Source organism: Meles meles, chromosome 12 (genome assembly GCF_922984935.1).
Source record: "Meles meles chromosome 12, mMelMel3.1 paternal haplotype, whole genome shotgun sequence".
Lineage (NCBI taxonomy): Eukaryota > Metazoa > Chordata > Mammalia > Carnivora > Mustelidae > Meles > Meles meles.
In genome coordinates this window covers 20,604,360-20,622,062 of record NC_060077.1, presented here as the reverse complement: position 1 = coordinate 20,622,062, position 17,703 = coordinate 20,604,360, and the positions used below count along the sequence as shown (strand labels likewise).

The window sequence follows — 17,703 nt, the reverse complement described above, 5'->3', positions numbered from 1 at the left end:
CAGCAGGGTGTGGTCCCAGCAGTCCTGCTGGATCAAATGTGGACCCTTCCCTGCCCGAGGTCCCAGGGCCCAGGGCTGGAAGGGGCCCGTGGCTGTCCTGGTCTGTGCTGCCCCGACCTGACTGGGACCTGTGGGGGCTGCGGGATGCCTGCCGCCCCAGCACACACATGGCACTGCCCCACGAGTAGGGGTGGGGTGCAGGCCGCCAGGGGGTGGGGCAAGACAACAGCTGGGCCTCCTTCCAAGGGCGCCGGTACCTCCAGCACCTGGCAGGGCAAAGGGGTGGATGTGGGAAGCTCTTCTGGCCAGCAGGGTGAGTCCCCAGCACCCGGGCTGGGGGGGGTCAAGCAACCCTGCTGTGCCTGGTGCACGGCCACCCTGGGCAGGCTGACCTCTACCCGGGACAGCGGAGCAAGGGGACAAGGACCAGGCCACCTGCAGAGAACAGCCGCAGAAAGATGGAGTTCAGAAATGTGCCCACGTGACGGGTCCAAACTGCAGGCACACACAGCTGCCTGCAGAGCCTGCTGACATAGACAGTCCACCAGAGAAGGGGCACCCCTGCCCTCCATAGCAGGGGGCCCTCCCCTCTCCCCCTCCACACCAGCACCCCCTCCATACCAGCACCCCTCCACAGCACCCCTCCCCTCCACACCATCACCCTCCCCCTCCACATCAGCACCCCTCCCCTTCAACACCCCTCTACATCAGCAGCCCCCTGGACACCAGCACCCTCTCTGCCTGGTGTATCTTTCTCCTCAGCACTTGCCACCAGCTAAAGCACTGGGCAGGTCAGGTCACCTATTTATCTTTTCATCCTCTGTCCTGTCTTGCTCTATCTAGGCACACACAACAATCCACGGCCCTGCCGGCTTTCTGGAAGAACCTGCAACCCAGCTGCTGGGTGGGGAAGGGGCTGTAGCTTGGGGCCTTTGAGGTCACGCAGCACCCCCCCCCCCGCCCTGCCCCATGCCACATCTCCAGACTGAGCAACAAAGGGCCCACCCAGCTGGTCTGCTGGTCTGTCTGCACACCGGGGGCAGCTTCCCTGCGATCACACCCCTGGATGCATCCGAGGGCTAGGTTCACAGCCTTACGAGCCAGAGGAGACGGCGCAGGCAGGCTGGGGCTGACACCCCAGCCGAAGTGCCTGGGGACAGGGACACAGGGAAGGACTTCCATGTCCTACCAGCGGGACGGAGGTGGGCCACGGCTGCACCCCAGGGCCCTAGGAGGTGGTCTGAGTGAAGGGTGGGTGAGCAGGGGACCTTCTGACAACGAGCCAGGCTGGCCAGGGCTGCATCACAGGTCAGGACACCATGCTTGGGACACACCGCACCCGTTCCTGCCGTCCCCCGAGCGGCACATCCCCGTCCCCAGCAGCTGGCTTTAGGACTGCCCCCGCACTCAGAGGTCATGAGGAGAATGCAGCTGCCTGCACCAGGGAGAGGCTGACTGGGTTTTATTGCTTTTGTACAAATTACGGCCGCTCGGAAGTGGCCCAAGGAGCAGGGTAATGGATTCATAAACCTGCCTCGTAAAGACAGAGCCAGCTTTGGGGCCTGCCAGTACCCAGTGTTGTTCAGGGGAGTGGCTGGGGACAGGGGATGCTGGGCCACTCCTGGAAAGCCAGGTCTCAGGATGGCTAGGGGTGCCCCAGGCACCTCCCTGCCACCCCAAGGAGGACAGCTGGCCAGGGCTTCCCTGCACCCGCCCTCCAACCCTCCTGCCACTAACGCCTTGGGGGGACCCGGGCCCACCCCCACTCGTGCTGCACCCCCAACTTCAACCACAGAGGGCGCAGCTCCAGCGACAAACCGACAAGCGGCCCACAGGCACCCATCCCACCAGAAGTGGGGGATCCAGGGACCCAGGGTGGGAAAGCAGGTTCTGAGCCAGGAGCTACGGTCCCGGTGGGATCACGTGCAAACGGGTGTTGAGCCCGCTGTGCCCCTTCTCCCCTGGGTAAGGGGCTCCGTGGTGGGGAGCCTCCTTCCTCCTGCTGAGGAAAGGGGCCTCGGCCTGGCCACTGGCGTCCAGGTGGGTCTGATGACTACTCTGTGTGGGAGCCACACCACCAATGCTTTCTCCTGGCTCTTGCCCTGGGAATGCCGGTTACAGCCCCAGGGCTGTGAGGAGGCCCAAGCAGCCCGTGTGGGAACCATCCAGGGCAGCCCACATCAGGTGAATGGAGGCTCAGACGTGGGCGTGAAGGAACCTTCTATAACCACAGTCCGGGCCACAGCACACCACACTGCCGGCCACAGCAGCCTCCCTCCACGGCCCTGTGGCCCGTGCCAGCTGGGCTACAGGGTGGGAGGATGGTGCTGGGGCCGGAGGTGCTAGGAAATTAGCTGTCTATAGCCCAACCGAAACCTGAAAATCAATTTCCAGAAATCCCTCAAAGGCAATCAAGTCAACTAGCTAATTACACCTGCGTGAGGGGCCTCTGCCGTGGCAGGTATAGACGGGGGCCTGCCTGACCCAGATGAGCTGGTGGGCATCCTGTGCCCTTCTGCGCCTGGCTTGCGGCCGGCTCTCCCACACTCACCCCTGCGGCCTCTCGGCTGCCTGGCCTGGGGAGGAGGCAGAGGCCCCTTCCTCCCCATCCAGCCCTGCTCTGCTGAGAACTCCACCTGCGTCCAAGGGAGAGCCTCACACAAACCCCACCGCCCTGCCCATGGCAGCCCCCTGCCTCTTGCTGCTCTTCACGCCAGCAGGTGGAGCCCTCCCCCTCCACGGCCTTTGCACCGGCTGTTCCTGGGGTCCCTCCCCCTGCCCCAGCATGTACACTCACACTTGTGTCCCCCTATAGCCTGGCCTTGTCCCTCCCTGCCGCCCAGTCACCGCTGCACTCGTCGCGTTCACCTAGGAGCATTCTGACTGGCTGTATTCAGCATCTTCTCCATGGCATGGTGAGGCCCGTGGGGCGGGGACATCGGCCACTCGGGTCAGCAAACACTTGTGGAAGGGAGGAGGGTGCCCGGGAGAGGTCTGAGAACCCATGATGGGCCCGGGAACAGAGGGGACCTGCGGACGGGCCTGCCTGCTCTGGGTCTCAGCTCAGCCCTTTGGCCGGCACCTGCAGGGGGGTCTCTGAGCCCTGCACTTCTGTCCTTACCTAGAGGTGTGTGTGGGGGGGGGTCACTGCTATGGTGATCACATCCACATGGAGGGCCTGAGACCTCCCGGGCTCATCACGGGTGGTGGCTGGTGGCATCACTGCCATTCTGCCTCTGCTCCTGTCTGCAGCCCCAGAACCCCTGTGAGCACAGGCCGCTTCCAGAACACTCCATGCGATGCACTCGGCCAGCCTCCCGGCCCCAGCAGGCATCCAGATCCTCATTTCCCTCTAATGAAAGAACTCCCAAGCCCTGCTTTGGAGGGAGATGGGTCGTCATGTCCCCAGTTCCCAGCAGCTGAACGGAGAAAATTACTTTCCAACTCATCTCGCGGCACTAAGAAACATCTGATGTGTGCCGGGGAGGCCACACCAAGCTTCCGGGACAAGCTGTCGAGGATGAGCGATAATTGGGGATTTGCTGGGGATGAAGCTCACAGAATTAAAGCCCTTTAAGTCCGGTCTATAAAGCAGGTCAGATGACAGCTGCCCTGGGTCACTAGTGCAGGGACGCTGTTGGGGACAGACGTGAGCCCTGCCGAGCCTGAGGTCCCACCTACAGACACACACAAGCAAGGCACCGGGGCACAGGCGCACACCCGCACGCGAAGCCGCGGCTCACATCCAGGCACCCGCACCATGACTGCCACTTAAGCACAGACACACAGGGGCACGCACACACCCTTCCAGACGGACATGCAGATGGTCCAGAAAGAAATAGCACACTGGGACTTACAGGCGTGCGCAGCCCTCCACAGCCACACAGAGACACAGGGGACACGGCACACACTCTCCTCTCACAGAGAGCCATCCACGAGCTGTACATGGGTCAGGTGCTGGCAGAAGCCACACGCACCACCCAGTGAACATGCATGCACACGCCTGCACGTGCATGCACGCACACGCACGTGGGCCTCGACCTCAGTGTGCACACTCAAGTGTCTGGGGCGCCCATAGTGAAGCCTGGATTTAGAGGCAGGGTCATAGCCCCTCTGCCCAGTCCAGCTGACCCAGCCCTCACGCCCCTGGTGCCACAGACAGCCCTGGGGGCCCAGTGCACACAGAGATCTGGGCGCTGAGCTCACAGAACTTCCCAGGCCTGGGCCTGGCCACCCACCTGCCCCCACCCTGTCTGTTCCTACTGGCTGAGGGTCACAGGGGTTGGTTTCGGCTCCTCCAGTGCCAGAGGCACCTCTGCTTCTGGAAGGGACAGGCCAACCACCTGAACCTTGTAGCGCCCACCCACCAGCATACACCAGGGACTAGCACAAACACCTGCTCATGCCAGGACCTCATGCACACACCTGCTCATGCCAGGGATCAACACACACCTGCTCATGCCAGGGATCAGGACACACCTGCTCACACCAGGGCCTAATGCACACACCTGCTCATGCTGGAGATCAGAACACATCTGCTCACACCAGGGCCTAAGGCGCATACCTGCTCATGCTGGGGATCAGCACACACCTGCTCACACCAGGGCCTAATGCACACACATGCTCATGCCAGGGATCAGCACACACCTGCTCATGCCGGAGATCAGCATATATCTGCTCATGCCAGGGCCTGATGCACACATCTGCTCACTCCAGGGGCCAGCACACACACCTGCTCGTGCCAGGGACCAGCACACTCATCTGCTTGTTGCCAGGACCTAATGCACACACGTGCTCATGCCAGGGCCTAATACACACATCTGCTCATGCCGGGGCCAGGGCCTAATGCACACACCTGCTCATGCTGGGGATCAGCACACACACCTGCTTGTGCCAGGGTCCAGTACGCTCACCTGTTTGTGCCAGGGACCAGCACACACATCTGCTTGTACCAGGAACTGATGCCCCCACCTGCTCATGCCAGGACCTAATCCACTCACCTGCTCATGTCAGGGACCAGCACACTCACCTGCTCGTGCCAGGGACCTAATGCATACACATGCTCATGCCAGGACCTGATACACACACACCTGCTTGTACCAGGACCTAATCCACACACGTGCTTGTGCCAGAACCTAACGCACACGCCTGCTCATTCCAGGGACTATCACACACCTGCTCATGCTAGGGACCAGCACACACCTGTTCCTGCCAGCACCTGGCATGCACACACAGGAACCGCCATGGCCCAGCAGCAGGCTGAGTATGTCCCTGCCACCACCTGTCACTCCCGTGCAGTGGCCATGGGGGGTTAAGTTGCAAGCAGCTGGCCCATTAATTACCGGTTTTTCTCTAGGAAACATTCAAAGGAGCTCTTGGGGGATAAGACCATGAATAACACATGCAATCTGGAAGCAGAAGGGCTGCCCAGGGCCTCTGGCAAGGAGGCTCGGGGCAGGGAGACCCCAGTTGCCCAGGGATTCTCAGACATGGAATGAGGCTCCAATCGGGGCGTCCCTGGGCCTGGCCCGTCTGGGACCCTCAGGCTGGCACACACCCCTGATTTTCCCCTCACTCTCCCTGTCCCGACGTGCATCACACCGCGTGTTATCACCAGCCACTTCCCACACTAGCACTCTGCCCCCAGCTGGAGCCCAGCGCTGGCACCACTCCCAGCCAGACTGCCACTCCATCCAGGAGCAGAGGATATGCTGAGACGACCTGGCCCACGGGGGGAAGGGGCAGTGCAGGCTGCCACCCATGGCTGTGGCCAGACCGGAGGAGGGCAGGGTCCCCCCAGGGAGACACCCCTCCGGCGTCAGGATGTGACCACCAACCAGAAGCCTACAGGTGCAACGCTGAAAACCCGGCACCTGACCCACCCAACCCTGAGGTCAGGGTGGCTGGGGGTCAGGGGAGGCCCAGGGTGCAGAGTGTCGAGTCACACAGAAAGTCAGTAGGTTAATTACACACCCTATAAAAAGCTGATGTGATTTAGAGAAGCCTCCCAGCAGGCCTGGAACTCTGGGGCTCACAGTAAATCAGGGGCTGGGGGCAGAGGCAGGAGGGGAGGATGAGGCAGGCAGAGCCCAGGCCCCACCCTCCAATGAGCCAAAAAAAAGGCTGTAAATCTGCAAAAATGGCTTTTATGGAGCTCTGGGTTTTATGGCGTCATTAATGTCCCTCCTGATACTTAAGGGGCAACGAAATGAAGTCACGAGGAAAGGGTAGGGGCTGCTGGGGTGGGAGGAGGGGAAGGGCAGGAAGCAGGGAGGCGGGAGGCAGGGCTAGGGAGGTAGCCCCACAGAGCTGGCCTGGTCAGGCCCAGCAAGCCAGCACCTCCTGCCACAGGGCCCGGGGGCCTCACACCTGAGCCCAGACCAAGCACAGAGCATGGAGTGCGGCATGGGGGGGGGGGGTGCGTCAAGTCCCTTGCGGGGGGCGGGTGCTGCTCAGTGCTCGGGACCCTTCACTCCAAGTGCCTCCTGGCAGGACCTGGGGTAGGGCATCTCCCCACCCCTGGTCCTCAGGAAGTCAGGCAACGAGGGCTGACTGTTCTCTCCTGGGGCGAGTCCCTGAGTGATGCTCCCAGCCGGTCTCAGCCCTCCGCCCCAGCCCCGCTGCTGGGGCAGGGACCACACGCTGAGGACAGCTGGGGGCTGCGGCGGCAAGGGGCATGTGTGGATCCAGCCCACAGTGGAGGGGGGCAGACTTACCGAGTAGCCTCTGCCCGACACCGCCTGCGCGGAGCTCTGCGGGGGAAGGAAGCACAGTCAGGACGGTCACAGCTCCCCCGGGGCAGCCCCTCCTCTGAAGACCACCCCCTTGGCCCAGGCGCCGGGGTGCTGCTGGGTCACTGGAGTGGAGGGCACGAGGCTGGGACCTGGGACGGAAGCCGCAGGGGAGGGTACAGCACAGCGGCCCAGAGCCCCAGCAACCTCATACCTGTGCCTGGGGACCCACGTTTGGAACCTCCCCCAGGAAACTCTGGAGACACGGCCCAGCCCAGCAGAGCGAGCCCAACCGAGAGGAGGGCGAAGTGGCCACGTTCCCTCAGAGATGGGCTCAGCCCCCAGGTCCACCTCGGCCCCTCGCGGAGCCAGGTCCCACTTTTCCACACATGGTTCCACCAGCCACGGGAACACAGGGGAGGCAGGTCCACTCCTCTGTGCCCAGGTGGGCCTACCCCTGAGTACCCTGCAGCCTCCAGCCTCCCAGCCTCCCAGGGTTGTGGGGGTACAGGGATGGAGGGCAGGCTTCTTGGAAGGGGAGCTAGACGGGTAACCTCGGGGCCCTGGAAATAAGATGGCAGGGCACACTGTGGCCACCGGAGGTCCCTTGAGGGAGACCCAACAGCACTTGGCAGAGCGCTCTCTGGTGCCAAGAGAAACAGGAGCTGGGCACTGCGGGAGGCAGTGTGAGGAAGGGCATTCTGCTGCGGGGGTTGGGGGGGCGGGGGCAGGTAGATGCGGGGGGCGGTGTAGGGTGAGTGATGAGCAGGTGCTCAGCGGGCCAGCGCAGGCTCGTCCAGGTCCCCCAGACCAGGGTCCAGAGCCTGCTGGGGGCAATGGAGGTCTGGCTGCAGATTCCTCCAGGACGGTGGGTGACCACGGGGTGTGTATAGGGGAGGGTCCCCCACTGTCGCCTGGACTTCTCTGCTCTGCACACGGTACCCCATCCAGCCTCGGCCCTGGGCTCTGGGACCCTTCCTTCCCCAGGCAGATGCTGGTGGGGCTGGCTGGCGGGGCTGGGAAGACCAATGCTAAGCCCTGCTCGCGGGGGCGGGGCACGGGGGGGGGGTGCTGTAACTGCTCTCCAAGCGTGCGCCCTCAGGGCTGTCCCTGATGTGCTCAGAATCCTTCTTCATGCGTCCCACCGGCAATTAGCGTCCGAAGTAGGGCAGCCCCACAGCCCCAGACAATTACCAGCCTATTTTCCCATCTTGTGGCAGCAAGCTCGGGCCAGGCAATTAGCCCTCCTCCGGGGGGGGGGGGGGGGGCGGGGCCCACCGGCCGCGCCCCCAGGCCCCTATTGAGATGATAATGAGAGACGCTCCCTCCATTCAATCATCCAGAAACCCAGCCCCCAGGGTTAGGAAGACAAAAGCCTCTTGGGCCCCCCACCACCCCAGGCACTCCCTCCTGGGACCCCTCACCCCAGTCTCCGTCCTAATCTCCCGCTGTGCCCACCTACCCCCACCTCAGAGTGGCTGTGGCCAGGGAAAGCCAGGGGCCCTGGAGGGCACCCAACACGCCTACAGGGGCGGGCCATGTCCCAAGTGCAATCCTCCCCGTCCCGTGCTGCCTGGGTCATCGAGGCTCAGGGTCCTGTCCTCTGGGGCACTGTCTGTCCCCAGACCAGAACGCCCTTGCTCCCAGAGGCCTCAGCAGGCCCGCCCACCAGGCCAGAAGCACTGCCCACCGCTGTTCCCACCACAGCCCCGGCTCCCCGCCCACTGCCCTACCAGGAGCACCCATGGGTGAGGGCAGGCCCCCCGCTGGACAAGGGCCTCCCCATGGCTCCTGCTGGGGCCTCTTCTGGGTTCCCCATTTAAGCCCCTCCTAGTGCGCAAGTCCTAATTACCGAAAAATCATGTTTTAATGAAGGCAAAATGCTAATTGCAAAGGCAAAGCCCCCAGTGAGTCTCAGGTGCTAAGTGTGGGGCCCGCGGTGTCTGCGGGGGTGGGGGGGCCGGCTGCGGGCACCCGAGGGACGCAGGAGCGTTTGGCTGAGCAAAGCAGCTGGGGCACTCACGTCACTGAGCTGGTCCCGAGAACTGCTCGTCCGGGAGCTGGTGGCTTCGTGGAGGCTGTCGTCCCCACTGTGGCGGTCGCCCCCTCTGGACGCAGTGACCTTCATCTGGGGACAGGGAGAGGCAGGCTCAGCAAACACAGACCCAAGCCCTCTGCCTGTGGGGGCAGGGCGGGGGCCCGGCCAGGGTCAGGCTCCTCACCCATGCCCTGCCCTGCTCACCCACACTGAGCCCCAGGCCACGACCCAGAGAGAGGGCAGTGGGGGCAAGGCTCTGCGGAGCTGACCATTTACCACTCGGAGCAGAAACACCCAGAAGAGCAGACGACACACAATGACATAATGCCGCTGTGAGCTCTGCCCTGGTTTCCTGGAGCCGGAGCCGGTGGGCCGCCCCGCCCCGTCTCACTGCACCAGGCTTCCAGGACAGGCCAGTGGCCACTCACCCACCCCTGCAGCACCCACACCACCATGGTCCCAGGTGTGCGCAGACAAGTGTGGACTGGCCACTCCCCACTGTGTGACCCCGGGCCACCGCTAGACCTCTCTGTGCCTTGGCTCTGCGTTTAGAAGCACGGCTGCTGCTTCGGTGTATGCTGGCCATTTCCCCACTCCCTCTCACGCAGAAGCCCGTAAGAGATCGGATGCTTGTGCCCACTTTACAGGCAGCCAAACCAAGCCCAGAAAGTTAAATGAACCCAAAATTCCTGCTCCTTTTTTCCTGTTCACTGGGAAATAACTTCAGACCGCTGTAGACTGCAGTCACCACCCCCAACCACATGGCCCAGGTGTCCTGGGCTCCCCCACTCTCTGTCCGGGATTCCACCACCTCTCGACTGCCCAGCTTCCCCATTCCCGCACTTCCCACAGATCCCGCAGCTGTGTTCTCTCTGTCAGCGTGTGGGACACCCACGGACCATCCACACCCCATCTGTGTGCCTGGCATCTTCTGTGGAGCAGACCCAGGTGGCTTCTGACCCCTCACCAGCATGGGGACACCGCGAGGGGTATGGGTGTCCTGCCCTCCTCTTTGCCCCCAAGCCTCCTAGCTCAGCGCAGTGCCCACGAGTGCAGGAGCATGCCGAATGAGCCCCATGACCAGGGTCCGTGAGGTCTGACTGGGTCCGGAACCTCTGGCCAGTCCTCCATGTCCAGTCCTTTTGTCTCAAACACCCTCCAGCCTGGAGATCCTGACCAGGCCAAAGGTCAAGATGGGTCTGCAAGGCACAATGGCTATGATCTAGAATATTCCTGAGTCCTGGGAAACACCCTCTGGACCTGGGTCCCTGCTCCTGTGCATGTCACCGCAGGCTCAGCCAGAAGCCTCTCTCAAGGCAGCCCTCAGAGCCCCTGCTCCCCAGCGCCACCCCAGGTCCCAAGATGGGGGTACAGCCCCCAAAGCCATGGGCCCTGGGTTGTCGGCCAGCAGAGTATAAATGACAAGACAGAACCAGTGCCCACAATGCCCAGCCCAAGGCCGCGGGTGCTAGGGCCCCAGGGAAGCCCAGGCCTCAGCACCACCCTCCTTCTCCGAGGCAGGCCAAGGGCAGGGTCCTGGCCCCACATCCTGGGCCTGGGGGACCCCTGCCTCCTGTGCTCCTTCTTACTTGGCTGAGCGGTCCATGTACAGACCCTGACCAGTGCGGCCTCTCATGACTCACCAAGTCTCAGCTTCCTCACCTGTGAAATGGGATGCCACCAAGTCCCTCACATGTGATGGGATGCACACAGGTGTGCTGCAGCGTGTGCGTGTGTGACGCAGCGTGCACGTGCGTGTGTGCGAGTGTGCTGCAGTGTGTATGTGCACGCACATGGGTGCGTGTGATGCAGTGTGTGCATATGCGTGTGGTGCTGTGTGTGCATGTGTGCACACTGTGTGTGATGCAGTGTACGCACACGTGTGTGTGCGTGTGATGCAGTGTGTGTATGTGTGTGCGTGTGGCGATGTGTGTGTGTGTGTGTGTGTGTGATATGGTTCTGTTTGCCTGAGCCCTGGGCCAGGCCCAAGAAGCCACCAGGTGTCACTGTTGTCACCTGCAGGCTCCCACTGCTCTGGACCCCACAACAGCCCTTCCCCAAGTGGAGAAAACTGGGGCATGGGGGACCTTCCTTGCTGCCTCGCTGGGGGAAGCCTAAGAAACCGAGAGCTACAGTGCAGTGCTTCTCAAAGCAGGGTGGTTGGGCCAGCTGCACCAACAGCACCCGGGAACTTGTTTGGAACATGAATCCGCCCCAGGCGTACTGAATTTGAAACTCAAGCCCTGTGTCAGCAGGCCCTCTGGGAGATTCTACTGTGGCTCCAGTGGAGAACATGGCTGTGACCATTAGCCCTCACCTTCACGAGCTCCACACAGTCACTGCTGGGGGACAGAAGCTCAGCCTGAGCCCAGGGCAGGGTCCCTGCCCCAGGAGAGAAAAACTAGACCCAGAGAAACCACAGGCCCAGGGAAGGACCAGTACAGGACACCATGCACCGTGGGGAAGACTGTTGACTGCACAAGTTTACCCAGTAAGAGGAGAGGAGACGGAGGGACTACACTACGACCTCACACGGCTGGAACTGGAAGGAGGAGGGCGCACATTCCACTGCACGCGCATAAGCAGCCTGTCTCCTCTCTGAGCTGGGCCCCAGAAAGGAAGCCTCAGCCTGTCTCCTCCACAGTACCCTGCAGGTGGGGCAAGCTGGGGTCTGTCACCCTTTCTCATGGGGCCAGTTTTAGCTCTGAAGCCCCATTTCCCAGAAAGTCCTATAAAACTGAGTCCGGCATCTTGGGCACCACGCCAATTCCAGACATAATGGGCTGGCTGGTCACCGACTTCTGTCCCCAGGCCACGACCCCGAACAGCTCAAGCTGGGGTTTGTCTGTCTGGTAGCCTCATCTGCTCCCCTAGCTGCTCAGAAATGTTGCTGGCCAGCTACGCCGGAGTGGGGTCAGAGACGGCACACCGTTGCTGCCAGCTGGAGCTGGAGAGATGAGATCAGAGTCGCTGGGGCCTTCAAGTCCATGTCCAGGGCCAGAGGGTGCCCTGATTGCCCTGGGAGGCTAGGCGGGAGCCCCTGTGCCTGTGCCCACCACTGGGCCTCGTAGTCCATCCACTCATCCATCTCCACCCACACACCCATCCATTCACCACACACCCACCCACCTTCCCATCCATCTACACATCCATCCACCCACTTATCTACTCACTCACCTGTCCGTCCACTCATCCAACCATCCACTACCCACCACTCACCCATCCATTCACCCACACACCCACCCATCTATCCATCCATCTACCCATCACCCACCTACCACCTACCCACCCACCAACGCATCCATCCATCCATCCACCCATCTATCTACCCACCCACACGTCCATCCACCCATCCATCCACCTGTCCATCCGTCTACCCATCTACCCAACCACCTGCCCGCTGGCCCACCCACCCCATGCCCACCCACCCCGATCCTATGAACTGGCTCTGTTCTGGGCAGCAAACACAACAGACACACATTCCCATCCCCCTGAAGCCTACAAAGAAGAGACAGGCACGTGGTTGGCAGACAGCCACAAGTACCAAAACAACAGCAGAGGAAAAAAGACAGGGCTGTCAGGGAGCGCTTCAGGGAGAAAGGTGGGGAGGCAAGTCAGAAGGCCAGCAGGAAGAGTGGAGAATGGCCCCACGGAGAAAGATGCGGGAGTGGGAGCCCTCAAATGGAGCACGTATGGCTTCTGCGGTGTAAACACACCACAGCTGGGCTCGGCGACCAAAAGTGTGAACGCTGGCTTGTAAATTCTTGTCAAAGTCAGCTCCTACAAGGCGGCATGCCAGCAGAGCATGCTCTCAGACTTGGGGCGGGGGGAGGGGGTTGCTGGGACTTCACCTTCCGACTGAGGGATATGGAGAAATATGGCACTGCCTCCATCTGGCAGGCCAGGTCATGGCTCTCAGAAAGGTGGGGAGAGAACAATTCCCTTAGACTAGCATGACAGGGCATTGCCATCAGACTATGGGATTAGGGACGCTACTCTCAGACTGGGGCCTACCAGGAGCACTCTGGGGCTCTGAGCTCTCTGGTAGGAACACTGAGGCCATGGCAACTCACCAAGAAGAGCCCCCTCTCAAGACAACTCCCCCGACAGCCATCCTTCCCTGACCTCCTCACAGCAGGGCCCTCCAGCCCAGGCCACACTGCACATCCCAGAAGAAAGCATCTACTTCCTGGGCTAGCCGCCCAGCACACCAGCCCAGACGGGCAATGTGTGCTTCCACTTGGCAATCAGGCCACAGGGGTGGGGGGTGTTGGGGCTGAGGGGACTGGGTGGACAGTCCGGAGGATGCTGCTAAGGGTGGGCCTGGGAGGTGGGAGACAGCAGTGCCCCGGGGCAGACAGGATGGCCCATGCCTGGGATGCCCCTCACTCCTGGGCATCCCAGGCCAGGGCTGTCAATCTATAGCTCTGCCAGGAAGCCTGCTCGTGTACCTCCAGGCCTGGTGGTCCCCTACCACTTGCTCCTTCCACCAGCAACAGCTGCCCAGTTCCCGGGGGCTCAGTGGGGCCTCCTGACCCTGCAGAACCTGCACCCCATCCCAGCCGGCATGTGTGATGGCCGCCCTCCCCATGGCACATAACTGCAGAGAGCATGTCGTATGATTGCTGTGTTCTGCTCAGTGAGTCCGCCCTCTAAGCCCCAGCGCCCCACGGCTGGCGGAGGCCTGTGCTCTAGGTCCTGGTTCTACAGTGAACCTGGCAGAGGCTGCGGCCGGGAGCACCAGTGCTTGGGGCAAGGCCACAGAGCAAGGCTGGCTCAGGGAGGGGCCCTTCACGCAGACAGTGCAAACCCACTCGGGCAGGCAGGAGCAAGTGAGCACTGGAGTGTGGGACAAAGGCCCCCCCAACATATGAGGCTGCATGCACAGCCTCTGCGCTCTGTTTTGTGAGCTCAACACCCCTCCTAGAATGTGAGAAATGGGTCACGGCTAAGCTTGGGTGTTCTCAGGCCGGTGTCCCCTGACTAGGTGTCCGTTGGTGAAGCGGGGTGGCGCTGCTGAGATCCCAGGGGAGCGCCCCAGTGCAACCCGCTGAGAGGGGAGCCTGGTGCTCCCACTCCCCTGGGCTGGCTAACACCTACTCCAGTTATAAGCTTGACCCCACTTCTTCCAGATAATCCTTCCCAACCCTCTGTCCACTCCTACATCAACCAGGATCCCGGGGCCCCGAATGCCCCTCTGAACGTGACACAGGATCACTGGTCAGTGTGTCTGTCTCCAGCATTATGTGAAAAGTCGGTCCCTGACTGCAGTCTGGCGCCGTGAAGGGGGCTCAGGCAGTGCGAGAGTTCCCACAACAGCCCAGCACCCAGGCGCAGACCACAGCCCTCCAAGGCTGGCTGTCCCTTCCACTGCTCCCTGCTCTTCCAGGAGACTCGGCTGGGTCGCTGGGCGGATGATGGCCGGGCGGATGACGGCCAGATGCACATGATGCACCGCAGCTGGTAGGGGATGCCATTGAGGCCACTACCCGAGCAGATGCGTGGCCAGAAGGCTCCAGGGGACACAAGCTCTGGGAAGTCCCTGTCTGTACTTGGGTGTGACCCCCCTTGCTAGAGGAACAAGATGAGCCGCCTTGTCCAGCCCCCAGAACTCTATCAGAGTGGGCTGGTGCGGGGCCCTCTGGGCTCCATCCGGCCTCCATCACCTGTTCGGGAGATGTCCCCATCTTTCTAGAAGCTAATGACCTGATTCAGGCCACCAAGAAGCCTCTTGCACAGCAGAAGCCTCCCGCTCGGCGGCTGCCCGCACTGAGTGGCTGGCCTGTCTGTTGGCCGCCAGCACAAGTTCTTAAAAACATCCACCAGCTCACGCCCTGCACTGCTGAAGACCCCCAGTGGCGCCTGTACAGTGCCCCCACCCTTGGGAATGCTAGGTGCTTGCCCTCAGAGTGCCAGGCATTCGGCCGTTCCCCCCACTGGAGTGCCAAGTGCTCGTCCCTCACCGGAGTGCCAGGTTCTCGGCTGCCACCCCCAGGAATGTCAGGCGTTTGCCCCCCCCAACAGAGTGCCAGGGGTTTGGCCACCGTGCCCCCTCTGGAGTGCCAGGCGCTCTGCTGCCCCTGGGCATGCTGGGAGAGGCTCCCTGAGCCCTCATCTACAGGAGCTTCTCCCATTGTAGGCACGCCCGTGGGTACCTCAAAATCCCTCCACCCGTTGCAGACCTGTCTTCCCTACTGGAATCTAAACTTCGTGAAGGCAGGGACTTTCTCTGTCTTGTACCCTGCTGCATCCCGGGCCCAGACGGGCAGTGACCCGAAGCTCATACTGGACACTGAGCGCTTCCCTCCGGGGCAGGGCTGGGATGACCTGGCAGGTGGGGCCTAGGGGGCGGCGGGCCTGCCACCCTGCATCCCATCTCTCCTCCACCCTTGTAACAGCGCCTGCACTGAAGCGCCCCCACGCCATGCAGGGCACGCTGCTCAGTTCCTGTGAGCGCCGGGTCTGGGGTGGGAGCTCAGGGGCTTCCGGCAGCCCCACCCCAGCACCTGAGACCCAGCCTGCTGCTGGGGAGGCTGCCTGGGAGGGGACTCGAGAGGGTCCAGCATGGAAGCTAGAGATGTCTGTTCTACGAGCAAGAGAACTAGGGCAGTCCCAAGGATGAACCCCGCACGCACAGGGCCTGGGCCTGCATGGGAGACACTGTGGACGCCCCACCTGATGGACGAGGAACGGACCGAAGGGAAGAGGAGGGGTCTAGGTGCCCAGTATGCGTGGCTCAGCCTGGCCCAGCGAGGGGGAGGGAGGAGGGGAAAGGAGGGGTAGAGCGATGCTGGAAGCCCCAGGCGCCCCCTTCCCCCTGCACGGAGCAGAACCCCAGGCCTGGGAAGGAGTCCGGAGGGGGAACCTAGTGACTGCTCCAATGCCACAACCCTGCGGGAGTAGCGACACGCTGTGCACAGAGGCCACACTGCAGGCAGAGCCAGAGGCTCCCGCAGGGAGGCCAATGCTGATGGGACACCCATGTGGTGAGCAGCACAGACGGCAGCCTCCCCTGCTGCCTCCCCCAGCACCGGCCTCTGCCAGGCCCAGGGTCGTGCGGCCTGGCTGTGAGCAAACACAGCTGCCCATGGCGCGAAGCACCTGGAGGAGCCGGACGCCGAGCCTCAAGGGTTGTCAGTCAGCCAGAAGACAGGCATGTCAGGACAGGAGGGGCTCAGGGCACCAAGAATCGGACTTTACTGAGGGCAGAGGGGGAGGGTATGCTCAAACGGGCTCTGCAGAGGAACCTCGCCATGCGCAGATGGCAGGGGACAGAGCCCGGGAGGCCAGTGGCTGCCACCACCATGGCCTTCCAGGGGAGGCTCAAGGGCAAGGGCATAGGCCATGGAACGGAGCTGCCTGGGTGTGAGCGCAGGGCGACCTAGCTGCCACCTCCTTGTGGTCAGAAAACATCCTGGGTGTGGCCAGCCCCTGGGGCCTGTGGCAGGAGGTCAGCCTTCTGGCAGGCACGGTGAGACAGACCGAGGTGGTGGCGGGTGCGGACATGACCGCGTTGCGGAGCTCACTTCCTCCACAGATAAGGGACCAACCAGGCCATCTGCTTCATTTCAGTCTGCGGGCTCAGACTGTATTCGCCCAGCAGCTTGCCCCCTCAGACGGCGACGGCCCGGGCCTGTCCAGACACCTGCAGCATGATCCTGGTTGCTGGGGACCTTTAATCTTCATCCGTCCAGCCAGGGCTCTGTGTTGTTGGTGCCTTCAAAGAAACAACTTCCAGCCTTGCCTGTGTCCACCACAGTTTCCCGGTCCGTGAATGCCCACTCTTGTCGGCATCATTCCTTCCTTCTGGTCCATCATCTCCAGTTTCTGGCGGTCACCGGCCTCAGACCCGTGTCCTCCTCCAGCACGGGCACCAGGGTGTGACTGTGAGCACAGACGATGAATTTTGATGGCCATTTCCTCGGAATTATTTTCTAATGAGATCTCATTCAGAGAGACATTTAGAAGGTGGAAGCCAAGGGCCGGCCTCGTGTGGCGGCGGGGAGCAGGGAAAGGCGGCGGCCTGTCTCCGGCCCATCATCTGGGCAGATGCCAGCTTTCCTGAGGCCGGCGGAGGCTCAGCGCGGATGTCTTCCGGCCCATTCGTGCTCGGTGCCGGGGCTGTGGCATCCGAGGGGAGCTTCTGGGCTGGCCTGCTCAGCTCTGTGGGCTGGTGGGGATTCAAACCATAGGCTGGCTGAGCGTGAGCCACAAGCTGGCCAGCAAGAGCCACGAGGAGAGACTCGTGGAGACAGGTCACTGTGGACTGTCCACACGCCACAGGCTAGAAGCCACGTCGTTCCGTGGCCCGTGAATGGGTGGGTCTGAACCGAGCAGAGCAAGAGATGCACCTTCCTAAGACGTGCTCTGCACACAGGAGAAATGTCCCACCAACAGCACTTTGCACATGGAACGTTAGATGTCAACTTTGTCTCCTGCTCTTGAATTTCAGCACGGCCACGAGTGTTCCCAGCTGTGTGTGGCTCTTACCATGACCCCCCCCCCCAGACAGCACCGCTGTTCAGCTGCATCTGCAGGCTCAGACAAGTGTTTGCATGGGGTCCCGCAGCCCCTCTGGGAGGCTGGTGGTCCCCCAACCCTGGCCCTGGGGCGGGGTTCTTGCCAAACCCCCCCAGGCAGAGCAGACGGTGGGACATGGACACCACCTCCCTGAAAGCCCCCTGGTGTGCGCAGGCTGCGTGGCCGTATGGTCACTGCAGTCTCGGGCCAGGCCGGGAGGGCCAGGCAGCGGTATCGCCCAGATGCACCCCGGCCTCTCTGACACGCTAAGTGTCTGCGAGAACAGAGCTCCAGGACGCCTCTTCCATGCCAAGAGCAGCCCGTTCACGTAGGTGCTCGTGTTATCCTCGGTCAGCGAGTGAGGGGGCAATCCAGGGGCTCCTCCTCGCTGGGCCCTCCACGTGAGAGGGCAGG

At 62.3% G+C, this 17,703-nt stretch overlaps 1 protein-coding gene across 10 annotated transcripts in view; it reads right to left on the bottom strand.

Annotated features, from left to right (window-relative positions):
- FBRSL1 (fibrosin like 1) overlaps positions 1–17,703 on the bottom strand; it is a 78,761-nt gene that overhangs the window by 39,071 nt on the left and 21,987 nt on the right. For all 10 annotated transcript variants that reach the window (XM_046024304.1, XM_046024306.1, XM_046024308.1 and 7 more), the window contains exons 3-4: positions 8,755–8,859; positions 6,717–6,752 (exon numbers count right to left, since the gene is read on the bottom strand). In XM_046024304.1, the coding sequence (XP_045880260.1) occupies positions 6,717–6,752; positions 8,755–8,859 (141 nt within the window). The remainder of the gene's footprint in view (positions 1–6,716; positions 6,753–8,754; positions 8,860–17,703) is intronic.